At 49.2% G+C, this 18,845-nt stretch overlaps 1 protein-coding gene across 2 annotated transcripts in view; it reads left to right on the forward strand.

The window, feature by feature from the left end:
• HIPK2 (homeodomain interacting protein kinase 2) overlaps positions 1–18,845 on the forward strand; it is a 172,057-nt gene that overhangs the window by 112,651 nt on the left and 40,561 nt on the right. For both annotated transcript variants that reach the window (XM_079150093.1, XM_079150094.1), the window contains 4 exons: positions 10,654–10,777; positions 11,061–11,180; positions 12,808–12,894; positions 14,777–14,961. In XM_079150093.1, the coding sequence (XP_079006219.1) occupies positions 10,654–10,777; positions 11,061–11,180; positions 12,808–12,894; positions 14,777–14,961 (516 nt within the window). The remainder of the gene's footprint in view (positions 1–10,653; positions 10,778–11,060; positions 11,181–12,807; positions 12,895–14,776; positions 14,962–18,845) is intronic.

Here is an 18,845-nt window from a genome sequence, read left to right on the forward strand (position 1 = left end):
GCCTCATGCTCCTGGCTCCTCTTACCCCATGTTCCCCTGCCTGCTTGGAGACCCACCACTTTACATACCTACTGCGTCAGAATGTCCTCCACTGGTTGAGATGGCTCCTGGCTTTGGACACTTGCTTAGTTAGGGTGTGAGCAGGTTTGGTCCTTCTTTCTCAGTCATTCGCTACCAAGAACACAGTAGGGGGAGGGAAGCTCCTCTGACGATGCTCTTCCTTTGGGAATATCCCCGTGGCTGCAATGGAAATTCACCTGCTAAAGTGTATTTGGCATCTTTACTCAGTGGGCTCGTTTTCCTGTTTTCAGGTTTCTGGCTTCTGCTCTCTTAATTGGTCTCGCTCCAGTTGGTGACATTGAATGTGTGTCCCTTTCAAAGAAAGAGCAAGTTTCTGTCATTGGTGTCCTGTCTCTTACCCTGATAAGAATGGCTATGACTTAGCTCTACAGCACATGACCAGATAGCACTGGAAGGAAGGGAAATACCTGAACCTCGACTGTGGTCCAGCCCTCGTGTATGAGCTGAGGCCTTGGGGCCCTCTCCAGCACAGGCATGGGTAACCCTGGGAAGGAAAGCACAGTGGCTCTTTTGCCTCATGTTCATTTCCCAGCTAACACTTATTGAGTTCTAGCTATAAATCAGCCAAAGCTAAACGTTGAAGCAGTGAGAACTTCGACATTTAGATCAGTAAAACTGCACATAGGTGATATTAGTTTCTCAGTAAGCTTTTATCTGCGGGGAGGGTGAACATGAGTAACAGGTTCACGTGGAAGAGGCTGGCCCTTTCCCTGCCTGACGTCTTTGCACTCTTGGTGGATAGTGTGTCACCAGGCTGGATGAAGTGAAGATGCCATTGTGCATCTGGTCCATAAGAACTGAAACTCCAAATTCCCTCCCAGTGCAGAGGACAGAGGAGTGGCCCCAGCAAGCTGAGGGTGACTGCGGGTGACAGTGCAGTTTGAGGTGGGCCTTCCCAGAATCGGAAGCTGCCCTCGAGAAGCTCTAAATGCACGGTTTCAACCCTCAGCTTTAGTCAACAGACTAACGAAGCAGAAGAAAAACCATCAATAAAAGGAACCACAGGAAGGACAGTCTGTCATAAGAAACTGTGGCTCCATTCGCTTCCCCAGACAGCTGTGGTGGGTTCCCAGCTTCAGCCCTTGGGATCCCTGCTCAGGCAGCTCATCAAGCAGCTGAGGCTTGGGGTCCACCTGCCAGTGCAGCCCACACCTGGCTCTTGCCTGCCAACCACACATCACTACCCAAAACCCCTTTAAGGAAAAGGAGCGGCATATGGCACCACTACTCAACTGGTAGTGACATTGGCCCTCATTTTCTGATCAGTACATTGATCTGTATGTTTTTGCTGTGCTCATCTTTGTATGTGTGCTGCCTTTTTCAAAAGAAAAAAAAAAAAAGACTAAAAAACTTTCAAAGAACCTGGAGTGGTGCATATGTAAACAGAATAACTCTGTGTGGATACTTGCAGAACTTTGTCACTCTGTTTCCCAGACTGACAGGGGCTTCTAGGGATGTTTATTGAGCACATGCTTGGGAAAAGGGCACTAGCATAAAACCTAACCTGGTGACACTGAGGTGCTGGGAGGCCAGACCACAGTCTCTCTGGAAGTCCGTGGCTTCATGGTAAAGGCACCAGAGACCGGACTGGGAGCTATCAGGCCACCATCCGGGGACAAGCAAAGTAAGCACTGCAAGTCAGGAGGGCAACGGTTCTAGGAATTCCAGGGCAGTGTGAGTATCTTTGAAAGGACCCACGTGGGCCTTCCTGGAAATGGCTCCAGCTGGTTCTTCCTAGGAACATTTCTCACTGGGGTTTGCAATTCTTAGTGTTCTTTTGTTGTCTTTTCCTTTCCCTTCCCTGCTTGTTTTCTGTATTTCACCAAACTGTGTCAGTCTGGGTGAGGTACACCTGCATCTCTGCTGTGCCTTCTTTACTTTGTTTAACATTCCCTACTGCATAAATTGAAAGGCTAGCATCAGAATGTGCTTTGGACTCCGAAAATGGGTTACCAGTCTATACCACCGTCATCAGAAACCTTCAGAGATTATGCTAAATTTGAGTTCCAGAGCCAACCTTTTTGTCTGGTATGTAAGCAAGAAAGTTAGATTTTTATTTTGGTGCTGCACTTAATCAGAGGTGGAACAGCATTAGGAAGCAAAGATCAGCAGGAAAAGTACATGCGTGCGTGCATCTGTATTTAGTGCACACCAGGAAAATCTTATGCTGAGCCCAGATGTTTACTGCAATACAAAATGAAAAAAAAAAAAAAAAAAATGCCATTCTGATCCTAACATTATATTGGAAATGGCTAGTTGAATCAAAGAAGCCAGCTTCCTTCGGGGACTGTCCAGGTGTGGCATGAGAATGATATCAACATCTAAACCCAACTGCAATATCGTCATCCTCCCACACAGATACAACCATTGGGCCTGGCGTCTTGAGCATTTCTATTGCTCAAGCCAAAGATACTCAATTACAACAGAATCACCTGCGAGGGTCTTAAAATGTTCCTCATCAGCAGTTTTATGGGCATTGGTGGTAGAACTTCTGGAACAGCGCTGTGTGAGTTTGCTGTGTGCTCTGTATCAAGCTGTAAGCACCCTCCTGGCTCTCCTGGAATCATAGCCTCTCTTAGCAGAGCTTCCTACCAGGATGTCTCTTCAGCTCACCACAGCTCTGAAGCAGAGTATGGCCGGGGATCCCAGGGGGCCCATGTTCAGCCATTCCAAGAGTGGCTCTGTGCAAGCTGATGCACTTGGGAGCTCTGGTCAACCTCGCCTGTCCCTGTTTCCTTCTCATCCACCTAATACCCTGACCACAGCAAAGACAACGCCTCTCAGACCTCCTGTGTGTTGAAAAAGCTGTTCTTTTTCAAAACCAAAAATGCCGGGTTGACCTGAGACTAGCTAGGCCTCTATCGCTATTTAAATCTGCACGTGGGTCCTCATGAATTCACAGGCATGCTCAGAACTCAGCTTGCATGGGCACTGGCCCAAACCTCGGCCGGGCTGCTCTGTGGCGAGAGCAAACTCTGCCTTGGAGTGGCTGCCCAGGGTGACCTCGTCCCTCGGCTGTCTTCTGCGCAGGTCTCTTTTGTCTCTGGCACCCATGTCTCCAAAATTGCCTCCTCCTCCTCCCTTCTCTTGAGATTTCAGCGGCTGTTCCCCGGGTCCTTTGTTGTTTGATGTAATCCCTTGCTTCCACTCCAGGTCACTGGCTCACGCAGTGGCTCAGAGCTCATGACAGCATTGCCAAGTCTCCTTATTTTTGCAGTGGAAACATAAGATTTAACAACCCATCTGAAATACAATTTTGCATTTTGATTGCTTCTGCCCTAGCCATACCGAGGTTACTTTCAATCTACATATATTTGTGGGAACGGGCTTTTTCACAGCAGTTCAATTCGAGTACACCTTATAATATCAGTGATTATAAAATACCACGGACTAATAGAGTGTCTTGCTTCCAAGGAGTTCAAACTGCTTTATAATTCTGCTGACCATAATTTATCTTCATAAGCTGCTGTAGAGACAAGAAGAAAAAGCGAGATTAATAATCACATTTATAGATGGTGAAATAAAAACCTGGGGAAATTGAGTAACATTTTTCCAGCAACGCTCAGCTCTCCCTGTGCTCTCGGATTAGTCCTGCAGATTAATTGCTCACTCCGGGAGTATTGAACCTTGCCCTTGTTCACCAGAGCACAGAGGAGGGCGTGAAGGAGATGGTGGCTGGGCAATGCTTGGCCTGGGAGGCTGGGCTGAGCAGGGGCTGCACCCTGTACCCTGCATTCTGACCTCGGTTGCCTCTGATGCTGTGAGCACACCCCCGGGGCACCCTCCCAGATCTGGTCCCTGGGCTGGGTTCCTAGGCATCACTCTGACCTCAAGACCAGTCTCTGTTAGGAGAAGCCATGCGGCCCAGGACAGTCACCACCTTCTTAGTCCTGGCTGCACAATGCAGTACATGCCACCAGCGATAATATGGGACCAAGTGAAAGGAGAGGGCAGGCTTCCAAAGCCCAGTGGCAGGCACATGGTTGTTGGCTGAATAGAAGGAAAGGGGGCTTTAAAAATGAGGGAAAGGGGGCTAGGGGTTAGCCCAGTGATAGAGCCTGTGCTTAGCCTGCATAAGGCCCTGGCTCAATCTCCACCACGTGCCCTCCCCCCACAAAAAATAGGAAAGAGATGCTCTCTTATTTGATTACTGTTATGTGGGTTCAGATAAGTGATTTAATGTGTGTTGATTGCCTGCTTCGTGCCAGGCCCAGTGCAAGGTGCTTCCTATGATGCTCTGTTTAATTGAATCCTCATTCCAGCACAGGAAGCAGGTGACGACAGAACCTGAGAACCCGGGGATTGGACCCGTGAGCACAGGGCTCCCGTCTGTATCTCCACGCCTCTGCTGGAGGTTGTCCCCTGCAGGGTCACATGATCTGGACTGATCTAGGGGTAGCAAGAGAGCTACAGGAGCTAAATATCAAAGCCTCAATAATTGATGTGTTGAAAACAACAGTTGTTTTTTCTCTTCCTATAGAAAAATAGAATTTTCAGTGTCTTGTTAAGGGACTGTTGGAAAGGAATGATCCTTCTCTTTCCCAGGTGCAAATTTTGTCTGGCACTTCATGTACATTCAAAGGATTTTTGATGTCCCACTGTAGTATCGAGATTCTTTAAGACGGCTGCTGTGTGCGATGGCACCATGACAGGAAAGGTGAGCAGCAGCAGGTGGCAGGTGTGTTGTCAGCAGAGCTGGGATCCTCGTGCCCTGTGCTCCAGAGCAAGCCATCCTCCCCACTCTGGGGCAGACTAAGAACACAAACAGCCCCCATGAAAGAGCTAGAACGTGACGATCAGCCCAAAAGACATGAAAACTGAAACCAAAAGGCTGAGCTGTCTGCCTCTTGCTGTAGGAGGAGCAGCCCAGTGCTGTCAGCCTGGGGGGAAACCAGCCACGCTGGGGCTGCAGCTGGCACAGTTGTTCCTTTTGGAAGTGTGTGTAAAGTACTTCTGTGCCCCAGGCACTGTGCTAGGCACTGGGCACCGGGAGAGGGGCGTGCTCCTGTGGCCTAGTGCCTGGAGGCCACCCCCACCTTGCCATTTGTCAAGACCTCCCGTCTTGCGTTGGGAATGTTGGAAAAGAATGATCCCTCTTTCTTAGGTGTAAATTTTGTCTGACACTTCATGTATATTTAAAGTATTTTCAATGTCCCAAAATAGGAATGAGGAGACGCTCTGAGATGGTCATGGGGCCAGCAGGTGCTCCATTCTTATTTATCGGGCCAGGCTGGTGTGAGCCTGTCGTTCCTGTTTGCACCTGTGACCCGTGGCCAGCCAGCACAGAGGAGGCGGGCAGTGTGTATTTGAGAAGAGCAGAATGGAAGGCAGGAGGGAGGGTTGAAAAGAAAAGAAGGCTGTATCAGAAACATGTCTCATGCGTGCAGAGAGAAGAACACATCCCTAGAGACAGGAGAAGAGCTCAGGGTGGCTCAGAAAAGGTGGCAGAGGCCACAGTGGTCAGCATTTGCAGTGGAGACCTGGGTTGGAGCACCCGATTTAGCTAACCATGGTCTCCAGGCAGGGAGATAGCTTCCAGGGCATGAGAGGATTGGACGGAATTCCTGAGGTCTTAAGTCCCAACCCGACAACGTGACCTTGGTGCCATATCCAACTCCCTGCTCCTCTCTCCTCTTTTTTGCTGTAATTCTTTGGCAAGCACCTTCAAATAGATGTCCTTCAACTCTCCCTGTCAGCCCTGCTCAGGTGCCTGCACAGGTGAGCATGGGCTGGCCCGTGTCTGCCCCTCAGACCTCCACACCTGCTCCCCCGGCTGAGGCCTGCCCTGGTGCCCAAGCCTCTGTTCCTCATGCAGTCACCCTTGACATTCCCCTGTCTACACTGCCTTCCAGCCCCTGGTCTGGGCCCCAAACATATTCTAGCACTTTCTTATATTTAATTGAGGTTTATTCAATCAAGAAATACAAATCAATTGAGTGACTACCAAATACTAGGCACCACGCTGCCTTGCGGACTTGATAGGGGTATACACAGTGGGCAGGTTCCTGGGAAAGTGCTGTACAGTGACATTTATGGCGCATCAATGGAGACCAACTGTCCTTAAGGGGGCCTGTCTGTAGCAGTGACCATCAGGCTGAGGTATAATGGGTGGGAATGGGGCAGCCATGGAGGGCATTCAGGGTGGGAACAACCACTGGACTCGGGTCCAGAAGGTGCTGAGGGGGTTGTAGAACTTGAAACCGCAGGGACTTGAATATGGCCTGAAGGGCTCACGCAGCCTGGGCCATGGGAGGGATTTAGATGTCATTCTAGGTGCAGTGGGGATCCACATGGCTGCTGTGGAGGAGGCGGGTGGGAGAAAGGAAAGGCTGGATGGGTGGCCTAGTCGGCTCAAGGCCCTGGGTGAGATGGACGGCTGGGCCAGTGCCATGCCACGTAGAGAATCTGGGACTGATCTGAGGTAGGCTTTGGATGGATTGGATGGTGGAGATGAAGGGACGGAGGGAGGGGTCAAAGATCTTTTCCAGATTTCTGGCCAAGCATCCAAGGGCAGGGTGGCTCCCTTCTGAGGAATGAGGGGAAGAGCGAGGAATCAGTCTGGAGAGGAGGGTTGGAGTCGAGCTCCCTGTGAAACACGCGAACTCTGTGATGACTGAGGCGTAACAAGGGAGACAGCAGGCTGCCAGACGAAAGTCTGGAACTGAGAGAAAGATGCAGGGACGGCGATGGAAATGTGGGGATACACGCAGAATTTAAACCCGTGGCAAAGAGATTACTGAATCGGTCTCCTAGGGCTGCTGTAACAAGTGCCACCAAATGTGTGGCTTAAAACAGCAGGTACTTATTCTCTCGCAGTTCTGGAGGCTGGAAGAACAAAATCCAGTGTCAGCAGGGGCACGCTTCCTTGAAGTCTCCAGGGGGTCCTTCCCTCAACTTCCCACTCCTGGTATCTCCAGGTGTCCCTTGGCTTGTGGCAGCATAAATCTGCCCTGTCTCTGTCTTCATTTGGCCACCTTGCCGCTGTGGGAGTGTCCAATTCCCCACCTGTAAGGACACCAGTCCCATTGGATTAGGGCCCAGCTACTTCAGTATGGCCTCATCTTAACCATTCACACCTGCAATAACCCCATCCCAAATAAGGTCATATTCCGAGGTCCCAGGATTACGACTTCAGCTTATCGCTGGAGGGGACAAATTTCAACTTGTGTCAGTTACCTTGAGCAAGAATGGACAGGGAAACAAGCAGGGGCCAGGACTTTGCCAGCATGTGACAGTGGATGGAGGAAGATAAGCAGTAAAGTAATGACCTGGCCGAAAGCAGAAAGGCGGAAAGACAGATCTGGGAGGGCATGGTGCCCTGAAAACCAAGAAGAAGTGTCGCAGAACAGGAGGTGGACTGCATGGAAGAAAGGCAGCTCTGGGGTCCTACAACTGAGAAGCTGACCGTGCACGTGACAGCACAGAGGCCACGGGGTGGAGGCCATGCTGGTCTCAGAGGAGCATCGGCAGGTCCTGTTAGACGAGGCTGAGGGGATACAGCACAGACAAGAGGCAGAACCCGCAGGAGGAGATGACCCATCAGGCGAGCAGGCCTTGGGGAGCAGGGCCCCGGCAGTGCTGCAGGAGACCAAGGGTGACAGAACAGTCTGGGTCTGGCTCTGTCGCTGCATTTGCTTACTCTGTTCTTGCACTCGGCTTTGTTTTCTAGAGTGGGAGCTGCCAGCGTTTGTCCTGTGCTTCTTCAGCTCTTTGTCACGCCTGGTGTCTCTATTTTGCATGTTTCATATTCATCATCAGTTGTCCTAGGCCCAGGTGTTGCCCTCCCAGCGTGAGCACCCTTCACAGACAGGACTGTGCTGATCTTCTGCTCCCTAACCACTTGACCCGATGCTCAAGCATTTATTCTTTAGGTCAGAGCAGGAGAAACATGTCTCCGTGTGTCCGCATCCTGGTACCACAAGCGGCTGCCTTCTCATTTCTTGGTAGACTAAGCAATTTTCTCAGGCTCTGCTCATGTAATGTCAGTTGTCAAAACCTGCGACTTATGTTTCTTGCCAAAGAACATCACCAGCATGCGAGTGACAGTCTCAGTTGTTGGATTCTGCTGTGCATGGCACCAGGGGACAGGATCTGGAAGGTGAGGTGTCCACAGGTGAGAAGCAGCCTCACCGGCCTTGGGGCTGCAAGAACCCACTGGCTAACTGATAAGAAGGGAAGTACCTAGAAGACCCCTGGGAACTAACCTGCCTCCTTCCTCAGGCTGGGCCTGGGGGATGGGGTGGCACACATCTGAATACCAGTGCCACAGCAGGCAGCCCATGGAAGGCAGCCCAGGCCAAAGCCACGCGTGACAGGAGGCAGGGGCACGCTACGCTCTAGAACAGGGAGGCGCAGAACGCAGTGTTCCTTGCAGACATTCCTTTCTTTTCTAAGGTATGTGATTGTTTAAGTAGACTGAATTCATCCCTAGAGTCACCACTAGAGGTGATCTAGCTATAATCTCATCAGTTCCACACTAAGAGAGTGACTCTGGGAGCCCTGGAGTGGGGGCACATGGGACACAGGTGTCCTGGCAGGTGCTGAGACTGAGGCTGCATGAAACAAGGGTCTGCAGCAGGGATTCATCATGGAGCCACGACAGGCAACCCTAGCCCTTGGGGCCAGAGGGCGGGAGCAGTCTCCAGGGCTCAGAGACATTGGTCACAAATGGACTGAAGGAAGCAAAGGCTCAGAGAGAGTGAGGGGACAGGGACAATGGAAGGCCTGTTAAATAGCAGTACCGGAGCAATGTGCTTCCTGCCCTCCCAGCAGTGACTCTGTTTGTCAGGTTTCCATCACTATAATGAAATACCTGAGGTAATTGACTTAAAAAATGAAATGGTTATTTTGGTTCACAGTTTGAAGTTTCCAGTTCATGGTCGGTTGGCCCCATTGCTTTGGGCCTGTGGTGAGGAGCACATCCTGGTGGGGGAGAGAACATGACAGAGCCAACTCATTGCCAACATGAGCTGAGCAAAAAGGAAAGAGAAAGGGGTTGGAGTCCCTCGGTCCCCTTAAAGGACATGCTCCCAATGACCCAAGGATCTCTCAGTAGGCCCCACCTCCCAAAGGTTCCACAACCTTCCAGTAGCACCACCCCAGGTACCACATGGGGCCTGTGGGGGACATTCAGCATCCAAGTCATAATATCCTCCTTACTGCCCAGGCTGATGGTGGGGTGACTCCAGAACACCATGACCAATTCCTTTGTGCATCTGAAAATTCAAGACTTTGTAACAAGATATTTTAGTTTTTTTTAAATACTATTTTCTAGAGAAAAGAAATGAGCAATAAGAGCGAATTTAAATGGGAGAGGCGATGCCTGCTTTTTGAGTAGAGAAAATTCAACCAGAAGATCAGAGGCCAGTGGAGGCTGTCTGATGCCCCTCCTGCCAGGTGGGCGAGAGGTGGCCAAGTGGAGGATGCTCCTGGCCTGGCCTCCACTCCTGGTTGCTAAAGCGGAGCAGAGCAGCCTCCCAGCTTAGCCGTACCCAGTGGGAAACACAGGGAGAGAGCAGCAGCAGGGCCGATGCATTTTATTGTCACACAGCGCCTTAGGCCACGGTTCCAAAAAATATGAGCTGCATTCACATGTCAGACTGTGAGGCTAGGTTTCTCCAAGACATACCCCCACTGAGTTATGACAGATGCTCAGAAGAGAGGGTGTGCTCTGTGCTCCCTGGTTTTGATTACCAATGTCATGTACAGTTTTCTGGTTTCCTTTGAAATCTCCAATATGTGACCTTGTCTGTTGTGTGAGGAGTCATTGGCTCCTCTAATCAGGAATGGGTTGTTGGTACTTTCCAGTGGAATTCTGGGTGATTCCTAGATGACGTATTCATGAGCAGGGAACGATGATTGTAACATGAGAGATCTTCTACTGAGATTAACTTTGAAGAAGCTAATGAAAATAAAATAGTAATGTTTCCTTGGGAAAATGTGAGCCAGATCCCTAAGAACAGAATCACTGGTGTGAATGGATATTGGACTTAATCCCGTTGTTTTGGTGGGAGCAAATTGTTTTACATCTTCTTAAAAATAGAATATTTGTATGTCAGAATTCCTTGTAAAAACCAGGCATCCTCTGAAGATTCCCAGATCTTTAGTTATAAAAGCCGACCCCTGGGCTGGGAATATAGCTCAGTTGGTAGAGTGCTTGCCTCGCAAGCACAAAGCCCAGGGTTCAATCCCCAGCACCGCAAAAAACAAAGCAAAACAAAAAAAGCCAACTCCCTAGAACCTCTCAGGTGGTCATTGGTCCATCTGGTTGGCGTGTAGGTAGTGAGATCGACAGGTGTGCTCCCAGGCACCCGCCTACCTCTACACCAAGCCAGCCGGCTCACCGCATCCTCCTCGGACTGGAGGACCAGGCCCGAGAGCAGACAGGCCACTGTGCCACACCACCTCTCCTGGGCAGCCCAGGCCCTCTGCAGGCAGGCAGTCGTAGTCCACCTGCCGGCCAGAGGCTCTTGGCAAGTTCCTTAGGCTTCCCATTCCTGTTTCCTGCCCCCCTGCCCCCAGGTTGCATACATTTCCACGCTGCTAATGGCTTCTTCCGTTCTTCCTTTCCAGGGCCCCTGAGATCATCCTTGGTTTACCATTTTGCGAGGCGATTGATATGTGGTCCCTGGGCTGTGTCATTGCAGAGCTGTTCCTGGGTTGGCCATTGTATCCGGGAGCTTCCGAGTATGATCAGGTGGGTCCCAATGACACAGGTATTCACAGCAGGACCTCATTCCCCACTGAAAAATATCCTGGATTAGCATTTCATTCCTAACTCAACCTATGGATGCCATCATGGGCTCACTTACTGTCCCCCAAAACTTGCTTCCTTTAACCTTGCTATTTTTGTTCTCTTTTCCTCCTTCTCTCTGTATAAAACTGTCATTTCCATTTTTTTCAAAGTCACAAGAGCCATGAGTATGCCATATGTACAGTGACAAGAAAAGCCCTGACCCCCTTCTCGTCCTTTCTTGCAGATTCGGTATATTTCACAAACACAGGGTTTGCCAGCTGAATATTTATTAAGCGCAGGGACAAAGACAACTAGGTTTTTCAACCGTGACACAGACTCGCCGTATCCTTTGTGGAGGCTGAAGGTAGGAAGAGCATTCCCCTCCTCGCCTGTGGCCCAACTCTCAAGGGAGGAGGGCACAGCTCCATTACTGGGTAGCTTTTGACATTAGCAGGTTGATCCCAGGTCTCACTTTAATTTGGCGAGCAAAATGGGGGTGCGGGGTGTGGTTGTTAATACATAGTGTAACCGAACTTGAAAGTTCAAAAGCACCTTTCCTCTGGGCTCACTGATGCCTGAGAGGCTTGAGCCCCCAGATAAGATCGTTTTCAACCCCCAGGATTTCCCCTGATGAGCCTTGAGGACTGATTCCTACTGGGGAGGGAAATGAGCTACACCTTGCCCTTGAGGAGCTCACAGTCCAGAAGGAGCCAGGATCATGTAGAGAGAGCTCTGACCCATGACCTTGAGAACTAGTACTTAGGAAAGAGCCTTTGAACTGGACCCCAAAGGACACAGAGGGGTCTGCACAATACAAAGTGAGGGGAGGGTCCTCCAGGCAAAGGAAACCTCAGCAGGTCTGCAGGTGGCACCGTGCACTGGGGCACACCGCAAGTTCTTCAGGGTTTACACAAATGGAAACATTTTGCTTTCACTCTGATCTGTGCCTAGTAATTCAAATTAATGTATTTTCCTGGGAAGGAGAAAATAATAAAAGTCCTAAATATGTTTTATATTCATTTTAGGTGTTTCTTTTTTTGCAGGAGGGTGGGTGGGTGATTTTTTGGCAGAAACCACCACCAGATTCTAATATAGTTTAAAAATAACGTGTAGCAAATAGTCACAGAAGATCGAGAAAAGAAGGTTGGAAACTAAGCAGGCACTCTCAGACCATTTGGCCACTGTGAGGGTGAGTGTCAAGGTCAGGTCCAATGGAAGCCCTCAGGTGGAGGAGGGCCAGCCAGGAGGGAGGCAGGGCCTCGTCCCACACGTCCAGCTGTTCCCAGGGGTCAGCTGATTCAGGCGTGCTGTCTCGAGTGAGATGCTGGGGATTAATCATCTCTGTCCTCCAGGTCCCAAACCTCATGACAGTTGGAAACAGCAGTTTCCCAGCCAATGGGAGCAGTGGATGTCTGTGCCCCTGCCCAGGCAGCACAGAACATGGTTCTGGAGCCACCTGCCACCTGCCGGCCAGAGGCTCTTGGCAAGTTCCTTAGGCTTCCCATTCCTGTTTCCTTGTCTGAAAAGTGGGGACAGCAATCATTCTACTTACTGAGGCTGTGAAGACCACTCCATGGGTTAATGTGCTGTGAAAGAACATCTGTGAGAGCTTTGTATATAAGGACTGGTTACACAGAAAAAAAGAAATTTAAGTGTGTTGGAAAGGGGGCTCCTGCCTCCCTACATAGACTCCTACCTTAAACTTAGGAAAGGCTGCAGGGCAGTCAGGAACATGGCAGATCAACCTCATCTTAGAATACTTCATAGCTGATTCAGAGCAGGCCATGAATGTAGGCAGGTGTTCATGGAAAAAAAGAAGGACGAGTTGGTGTGGAGAGAGGAATTAGCATGCAGGTCACTTTAAGAAGACTCCAAGCCTCCTTCTCACCGGGTGGGAAGGACCCTCTGTGAGAAGCGAGAGCTCAAGTGTTTGAGACTGAGTGACTAGGAGATAAGTCACGTTACCAATCAGCTTTTGCCTCTCTTGATAGACACCAGATGACCATGAAGCAGAGACGGGGATTAAGTCAAAAGAAGCAAGAAAGTACATTTTCAACTGTTTAGATGATATGGCCCAGGTAAGCGCCGTGGATGAATGTGTAGTGTAAGCCCTTTGCAAACCTCATGCAGCAAGACTTCTGCCAGGGTAACAGAGAACTGGGTAGAAACCACATTAGCCAGCTGTGGTCATTGACTTTGAGCCCAAAAAATTATGTGCCAGCCTTAGTAAGAATGCCATTTGGTTTGTGGAATATTTTTAAAACCTTACACCAGCCCCTTAAAAATAGCTTTAGTTTATTGGCTTCTGTTTTACTGACCAATCTGACAGTGTTTTCATGAGAGGAATTCTAGCCCATTAGTGCATTTGGGTTTAATGCCTGTGATTTACTGTATCAGTTTCCTAGGGCCACCATGACAAGACATGACAAACCAGTGACTTAAGACAGCAGACATGTATTCTCCAACAGCTCTGGAGGCTAAGTGTATAGCGAAGGTATCTGCAGGGCTGTGTTCCTTCTGAAGGCCCTCGGGAAAACCGGCCATGTCTCTGCCAGCTTCTGGTGGCTCTGGCATCCTCAGTGTCCCTTGCCTGCCAGCTGTGTCACTCTAATCCCTGCCTCCTCCCTCACGTGACCTTCTCCCTGGGTCATCTCTATGGCTCAGCTTTGAGAACTCTCCTCCTATAAAGACAGAGTCATTGACTTAGAGCTCTCCCAAATCCACTGTGACCTCATCTTAACTTGGTTACATCTGCCTTGGTTATATCCCCTCAGTCTCTCTCAGCTCTCTAGCAGGGACCACAGACTCTTAACTTTGTGCCCCAGAGAAAATTCTAGAACTTCGGCTATTTTTTTAATTTTTTTTTTTTTTTAGTCATAGATGGACACAATACCTTTGTTTTATTTATTTATTTTTATGTGGTGCTGAGGATCGAACCCAGTGGCTCACATGTGCCAGGCAAGTGCTCTACCACTGAGCCACACCCCCGGCCCCATAAAACTTCAGCTATTTTTAGTGTGAAGACTAGTCTAAAATCAGGGCAACCCAAAGTGAGTTTTTCTTTGAAGCAATGAGAAATAAAGCTACAGTCCAATAAACACTTAGCACACCTCTTACTGCAGATGAGTGTAACCAAAAACCCGAATTCTGAGTAAAGCACACTTGTCAGTTGATTAGTGGCTTAGATTGTCTAAGAAAACTGAAATTGCTTTCCAGAGCATGCCTTGGAAAAAATAGAAAGTGCCACAAAACAAGCCTTTTAAAGGCCATCCCAGTATAGACTTTCTCTTGGAAGAAAAACCCTCTGTTCAGATACCCTGCCTGCCTCGGCCAGAGGTGACCACAGTGAACACGGAGACCAAAATAATTCTGGTCCCAACTCAGGGAGCCATGAGAAGGATGGCCTACTGCAGAAGGAGGAAGAGGGCACTTGGGCCCTGCCAGTTCCTTCTGAAGATCAAATAAACCTGTTTTGCATCTTTTTCTACTGCTTCATTGTGATTCTTTTTTCTTTTAATTGTCGTAAAACATGGAACATAAAATTTACCATCTTAGCCTTTCTTATACGTGCAGTTCGGTGGAATTAGGTGCATTCACACTGTTATGCAACCAGTCTCCAGAACTCTTTCATCATGAGTTATTTTTAATGAGGTGTGATGAGAACCACATTTTGACTTAGCTGATTAAAGCAGTAGCAGTTTCTGTCCTGTCACTGAGATGTGTTTGCAAGTGCCACCTCCCCCTTGCCCCTTCCCAGAACCTGCCCTCCTCCTGCAGAGAGCAAAGCCACATCCTGGGGGCCATGGCAGCCTGCAGGTGTGGCTTCCACAGGGGCAGAGGTGGCCTCTGTGGGCCGGGAAGGGGGCTTGAGAGATCAGGAGGCGGGACAGGACAGAGTAAGGAGAGATGGGAGAGTCAAGGCTCTCTGGGCCCTTGGTCACCTGTCTTGCTTGCTTCCAGGTGAACATGACGACAGATTTGGAAGGGAGTGACATGTTGGTGGAGAAGGCAGACCGGCGGGAGTTCATTGACCTGTTGAAGAAGATGCTGACCATAGATGCTGATAAGAGAATCACTCCAATCGAAACCCTGAACCACCCCTTCGTCACCATGACACACCTACTCGATTTTCCCCATAGCACACAGTAGGTGTCCTGCTTGATGCTCTATCCAGGGAATGATTCTTTTTCTTAACGGCCTAGGTAGTGAATATTTTAGGCTCTGTTGCCATCTGGTTTCTGCTGCAGCTACCCAGCTCCATCTTTATAGATGAAAGCAACAGCACAACATGTAAACGAACTCATGAGACTGTGTTCTCATAAAACCTTTACAGAAACATGGGGGCCGGATCAGAACCCCTGGCTGCTGTTTGTTTGCTTGATACCAAAAAAGAGGGAACAACAGAGCATGGAAGAGCCTGGGGTCAGATGAAGCAGACTCAGGTGTCTCTGCAGGGAGGGCAGGACCAGAAGGGCAGGGCCCAAGAACAAAACTAGTTTCAGCACCCAGGTTTACTCCCAAAGCCATCCTGGAGCAGACCCAGTCCAGTTTGTACTTGGATTTGTTCATTTACTGTACCAGGAACTGGGGCAAGTGGGGAACAGAGCAGATGGCCGTGCCCACCGAGGTTACTGTCTGCAGGAGAAAGACAAGTGGCCCAAATCCCCAGGCCGCCATCAGGAAAGGGAGGGGTGCTATGTGCACATATGACAAGGTCAGGCCAGGAAGACCTGAGGTAGTCCCTCCTGAAGGTGAGGAAGAGAATGTGCATGGGCAGGCAGGGCACTGTCTGTGTGGGCACTCCAGCTTGCGGAGGACCGAGCCCCGGACTAGGGGCACAGCCGGTGAGATACCAAGGCCACAAGGGCAAGCCCTGCGTGGTGAGGATTTGGGTCTTTATCCAAAGAGCAATGGAACATCAAGGACCTTGAAGCAGGGGAATGGCTGGTTAAGTCTGTCTTGAACACAGGTCTCTCTGCTGCTGCACAACAGTCTAGAAAAAATGTCTATCACATCTTATAACCCGAAGGTCATTGGTAGCTTGGTGACAGCCCTTTCCATGCCGTGGTGGAAGCAAAACGTCATTTAGCAGGTTGAAAGATCCGGTGAGAGGCAGAGAAATAGCAGCCTCTCAAGAAGTGAGGCTGTGAAAGGGGTGGGGAGAATTCAAGGGGTGCCCAGGGAAGCAGGGAACGCCATTTTGAAGATGGAGAAGACTTGAGCAAGTTTAAATTCTGATGGGAAGAATCTGGTGGCAAATGAGAAATTAGAGGAAAGGGATGCTCAGGGTCAGTTTACTGAGACAGTAGACAGGGCTGGGTTAGGACACAGGCGGAGGTGGGCCAGTGTCACCCAAGGATGGCAGACAAGGGGGCTGTGGGTGTTGGCAGGAATGCTGGCTTAGTGGAGGAAAGCTGAGAGAGTTCCTGTCTCTCTGAAGTAGATGGCAAGGTTGTGTGTCTAGAACAAGGTGGCTGGTGGCTTGAGAAAGATAGAAAGTTTAGTGTCCGGAGCAGAAGGTTCCAGCAAACTGAGCAGAGCATGGTAGGATCGTAGACATCTGAAGCTGGACCCGGAGAGTGAATGGTGTGACCAACCTCCCCAGGAGAAGGCACAAAGACAACAGATGGTTAGATGTATCTGGGTTGAATGTTGCCAGACTGACAAGAGAAAAGACAGATTGATGAGGAAGTTGATGTGGGCAATACAGTGGTTGTAATCCAAAAGGTCAGCCACTGGAGCCTACGCTGAAGGGCACATGAAGATGAAGGGTCATCCCAAGGAACGAGGCGTCCTGATCAACTCCAAGAAGTTATCTTGGTAATAGCCGAGCGAGCTGGATGGTAGAGAATGTGACTAAGGAACAGAATGTCTGAGTTTGTGATTTGGGGAAGTGGAACAGTTTCAGGTCTGGCAGCCCAGAAAATATATGATGGGATTGAGGACAAGGTTACTGAGATGAGAAGCAACAGAGAAGCCAGGGTGTTCAGAGTCATCAGTGCAGCCTCTGGAGCCTTCCTGGGTGGGCAGGGAATGACTTGGAGAGGAAGAGCCAGTGGCAAAGGCCTGGGTGAATGAGCAGGACAGGGGGTCCTTGGTGGATGGGAAATGGGGAATATCAGCCCTCCACCCTCAGGTACTTGGGAAAGGAAAGAGGAAAGAATCACATCCCTGTGCGTCTGCAAGGAAGTAGGATACACAGGAGCAACAGATTCTCTTAGATCTGGAGGGCAAGGGAAGACTGGAAAGAGCCTGAGAGAAGAGAGGCTGGCAGGCCATGGCTGGCCCTGTCACGGCCAGAATCCGATTGTCTGCGTCTCCGACCTGGACACAACCCTTTCCAGACTGCAAGCAGTGAGTGGAGGGCACCGTGGGTGCTTCCTATGTCAGTTCTGTTCCTCAGGCAGCAAAGCCAGTCAAACCGCATGGCAACCACCAGACAGTGCCTCTTTCATTCGGAGCCACTTTTGAAACAACCAAGCTCCAGTAACAAAGAAGGAATCTGGACCAACTCTTCTGGACTCTTTTTTTTCAGGGAATCTGCCCTATTTCTGGGTGTGGCAGGAGTCAATCAAGGAGATGCCATCTGTAACATGAGAAAAAAGACAAATTTGGTGACTTCCTGGCTAAGACTCCCAGGAGGCCAATCTTTCTATGTTCAGGGGTAAAGAAGGATGATGGGAAATAGCAGCAGGCAGGAGACAAAGGCAGAGTGTTCTTTAGAAAGCCCTGTGTGGGACATCTGCACCAAGTTGGTGAGGAAGCCAGCCCCATAAAGCAGGGAGCTTGAAGGAATGGCATCCTGTCCTTCTCTGGCTTCTGGAAGGAACTTTCATCAGAATGTTTTACTGAGGAGCACTGAAAATTTAGAACTCAGAATGTGGGCCTCAGCAGTATGAGCAAGTCTTTGAGCACACATAGGCTTACGTGAGAGCAGGCTGAATCCCTAGGGTTCCCCAGAACTTTCTGGGAAGACTGGCAAACTCTGGGTGAGAATAAACCTCCAGGCCCACCCTGCTATGAACTCCCAACATTGGGACTCAGTCACAGGTGTCCCAACACCTGGATTACTAGATGAAAGAGATGCCACTCATTTCTCCATATCAGAGTTCATCTTATTCTTAACTAACCCAAAGTATGAGTACTTGCCTCATCCTGATAAACAAAATGCAAATCATTTCAGTTAGAAAATTCTGAAGAAGTCAACTTTGTACTGAACTGTCACAAAACCATTAAAAGCTTTAAATATGTTCCAGAAAGATTACAAAATGTGCCAGGCACAGTGATGCACACCTGTAACCCTAGTGACTTGGAAGGCTGAGGCAGGAGTATCACAGGTTCAAAGCAACTCAGTGAGGTTCTAAGCAACTTCCCAAGACCCTATCTCAAAATAAAACAGAAAAAGGGCTACAGATGTGATTCAGTGGTTAAGCACCTCTGCGTTCAATCCCTGGTACCAAAAAAAAAAAAAAAAAAAAAAAAAAGAAGAAGAAGGAGAAGGAGAAGGAGAAGAAGAAGAAGAAGAAAGAAAACAAAAAGAAGGAATACTAAGTGCATTGTTATACCTTCAGCCTCCACGTGCAGCATGCTTGGAACTTACTAGATGTTCCAAACCCCTTGGTATCGCCAGCATTAGTAGCAATAACTTTAGCTGTTGGTTATCATGGAATATGTTTTCTTTTTTAAAAAAAAATGTTGGATGTTGATGAACCTTTATTTTATTCATTTATTTACACGTGGTGCTGAGAATCGAACCCAGTGCCTCACACATGCTAGGTAAGCGCTCTACCACTGAGCCACAACCTCAGCCTTGGAATGTTTTCTTTTTCTCTCCAGGGTCATCAATCAGTAAATGTTTGTTTAGCATGAGTTATATGGCTAGTGTAAGTAATCATAAACTTAGCTATAGGATTCTCTAAGTCATGTCTAAGATTTTTGAAACTTGGAATGCATCTTTATGGAAAGGGTGCTTTGGGAGAGCCCACAAAGAAGCACTTAGCCCAAAGTATAATATACCTAGAGTATGCAG

Source organism: Sciurus vulgaris (genome assembly GCF_902686455.1).
Source record: "Sciurus vulgaris genome assembly, chromosome: 8".
Lineage (NCBI taxonomy): Eukaryota > Metazoa > Chordata > Mammalia > Rodentia > Sciuridae > Sciurus > Sciurus vulgaris.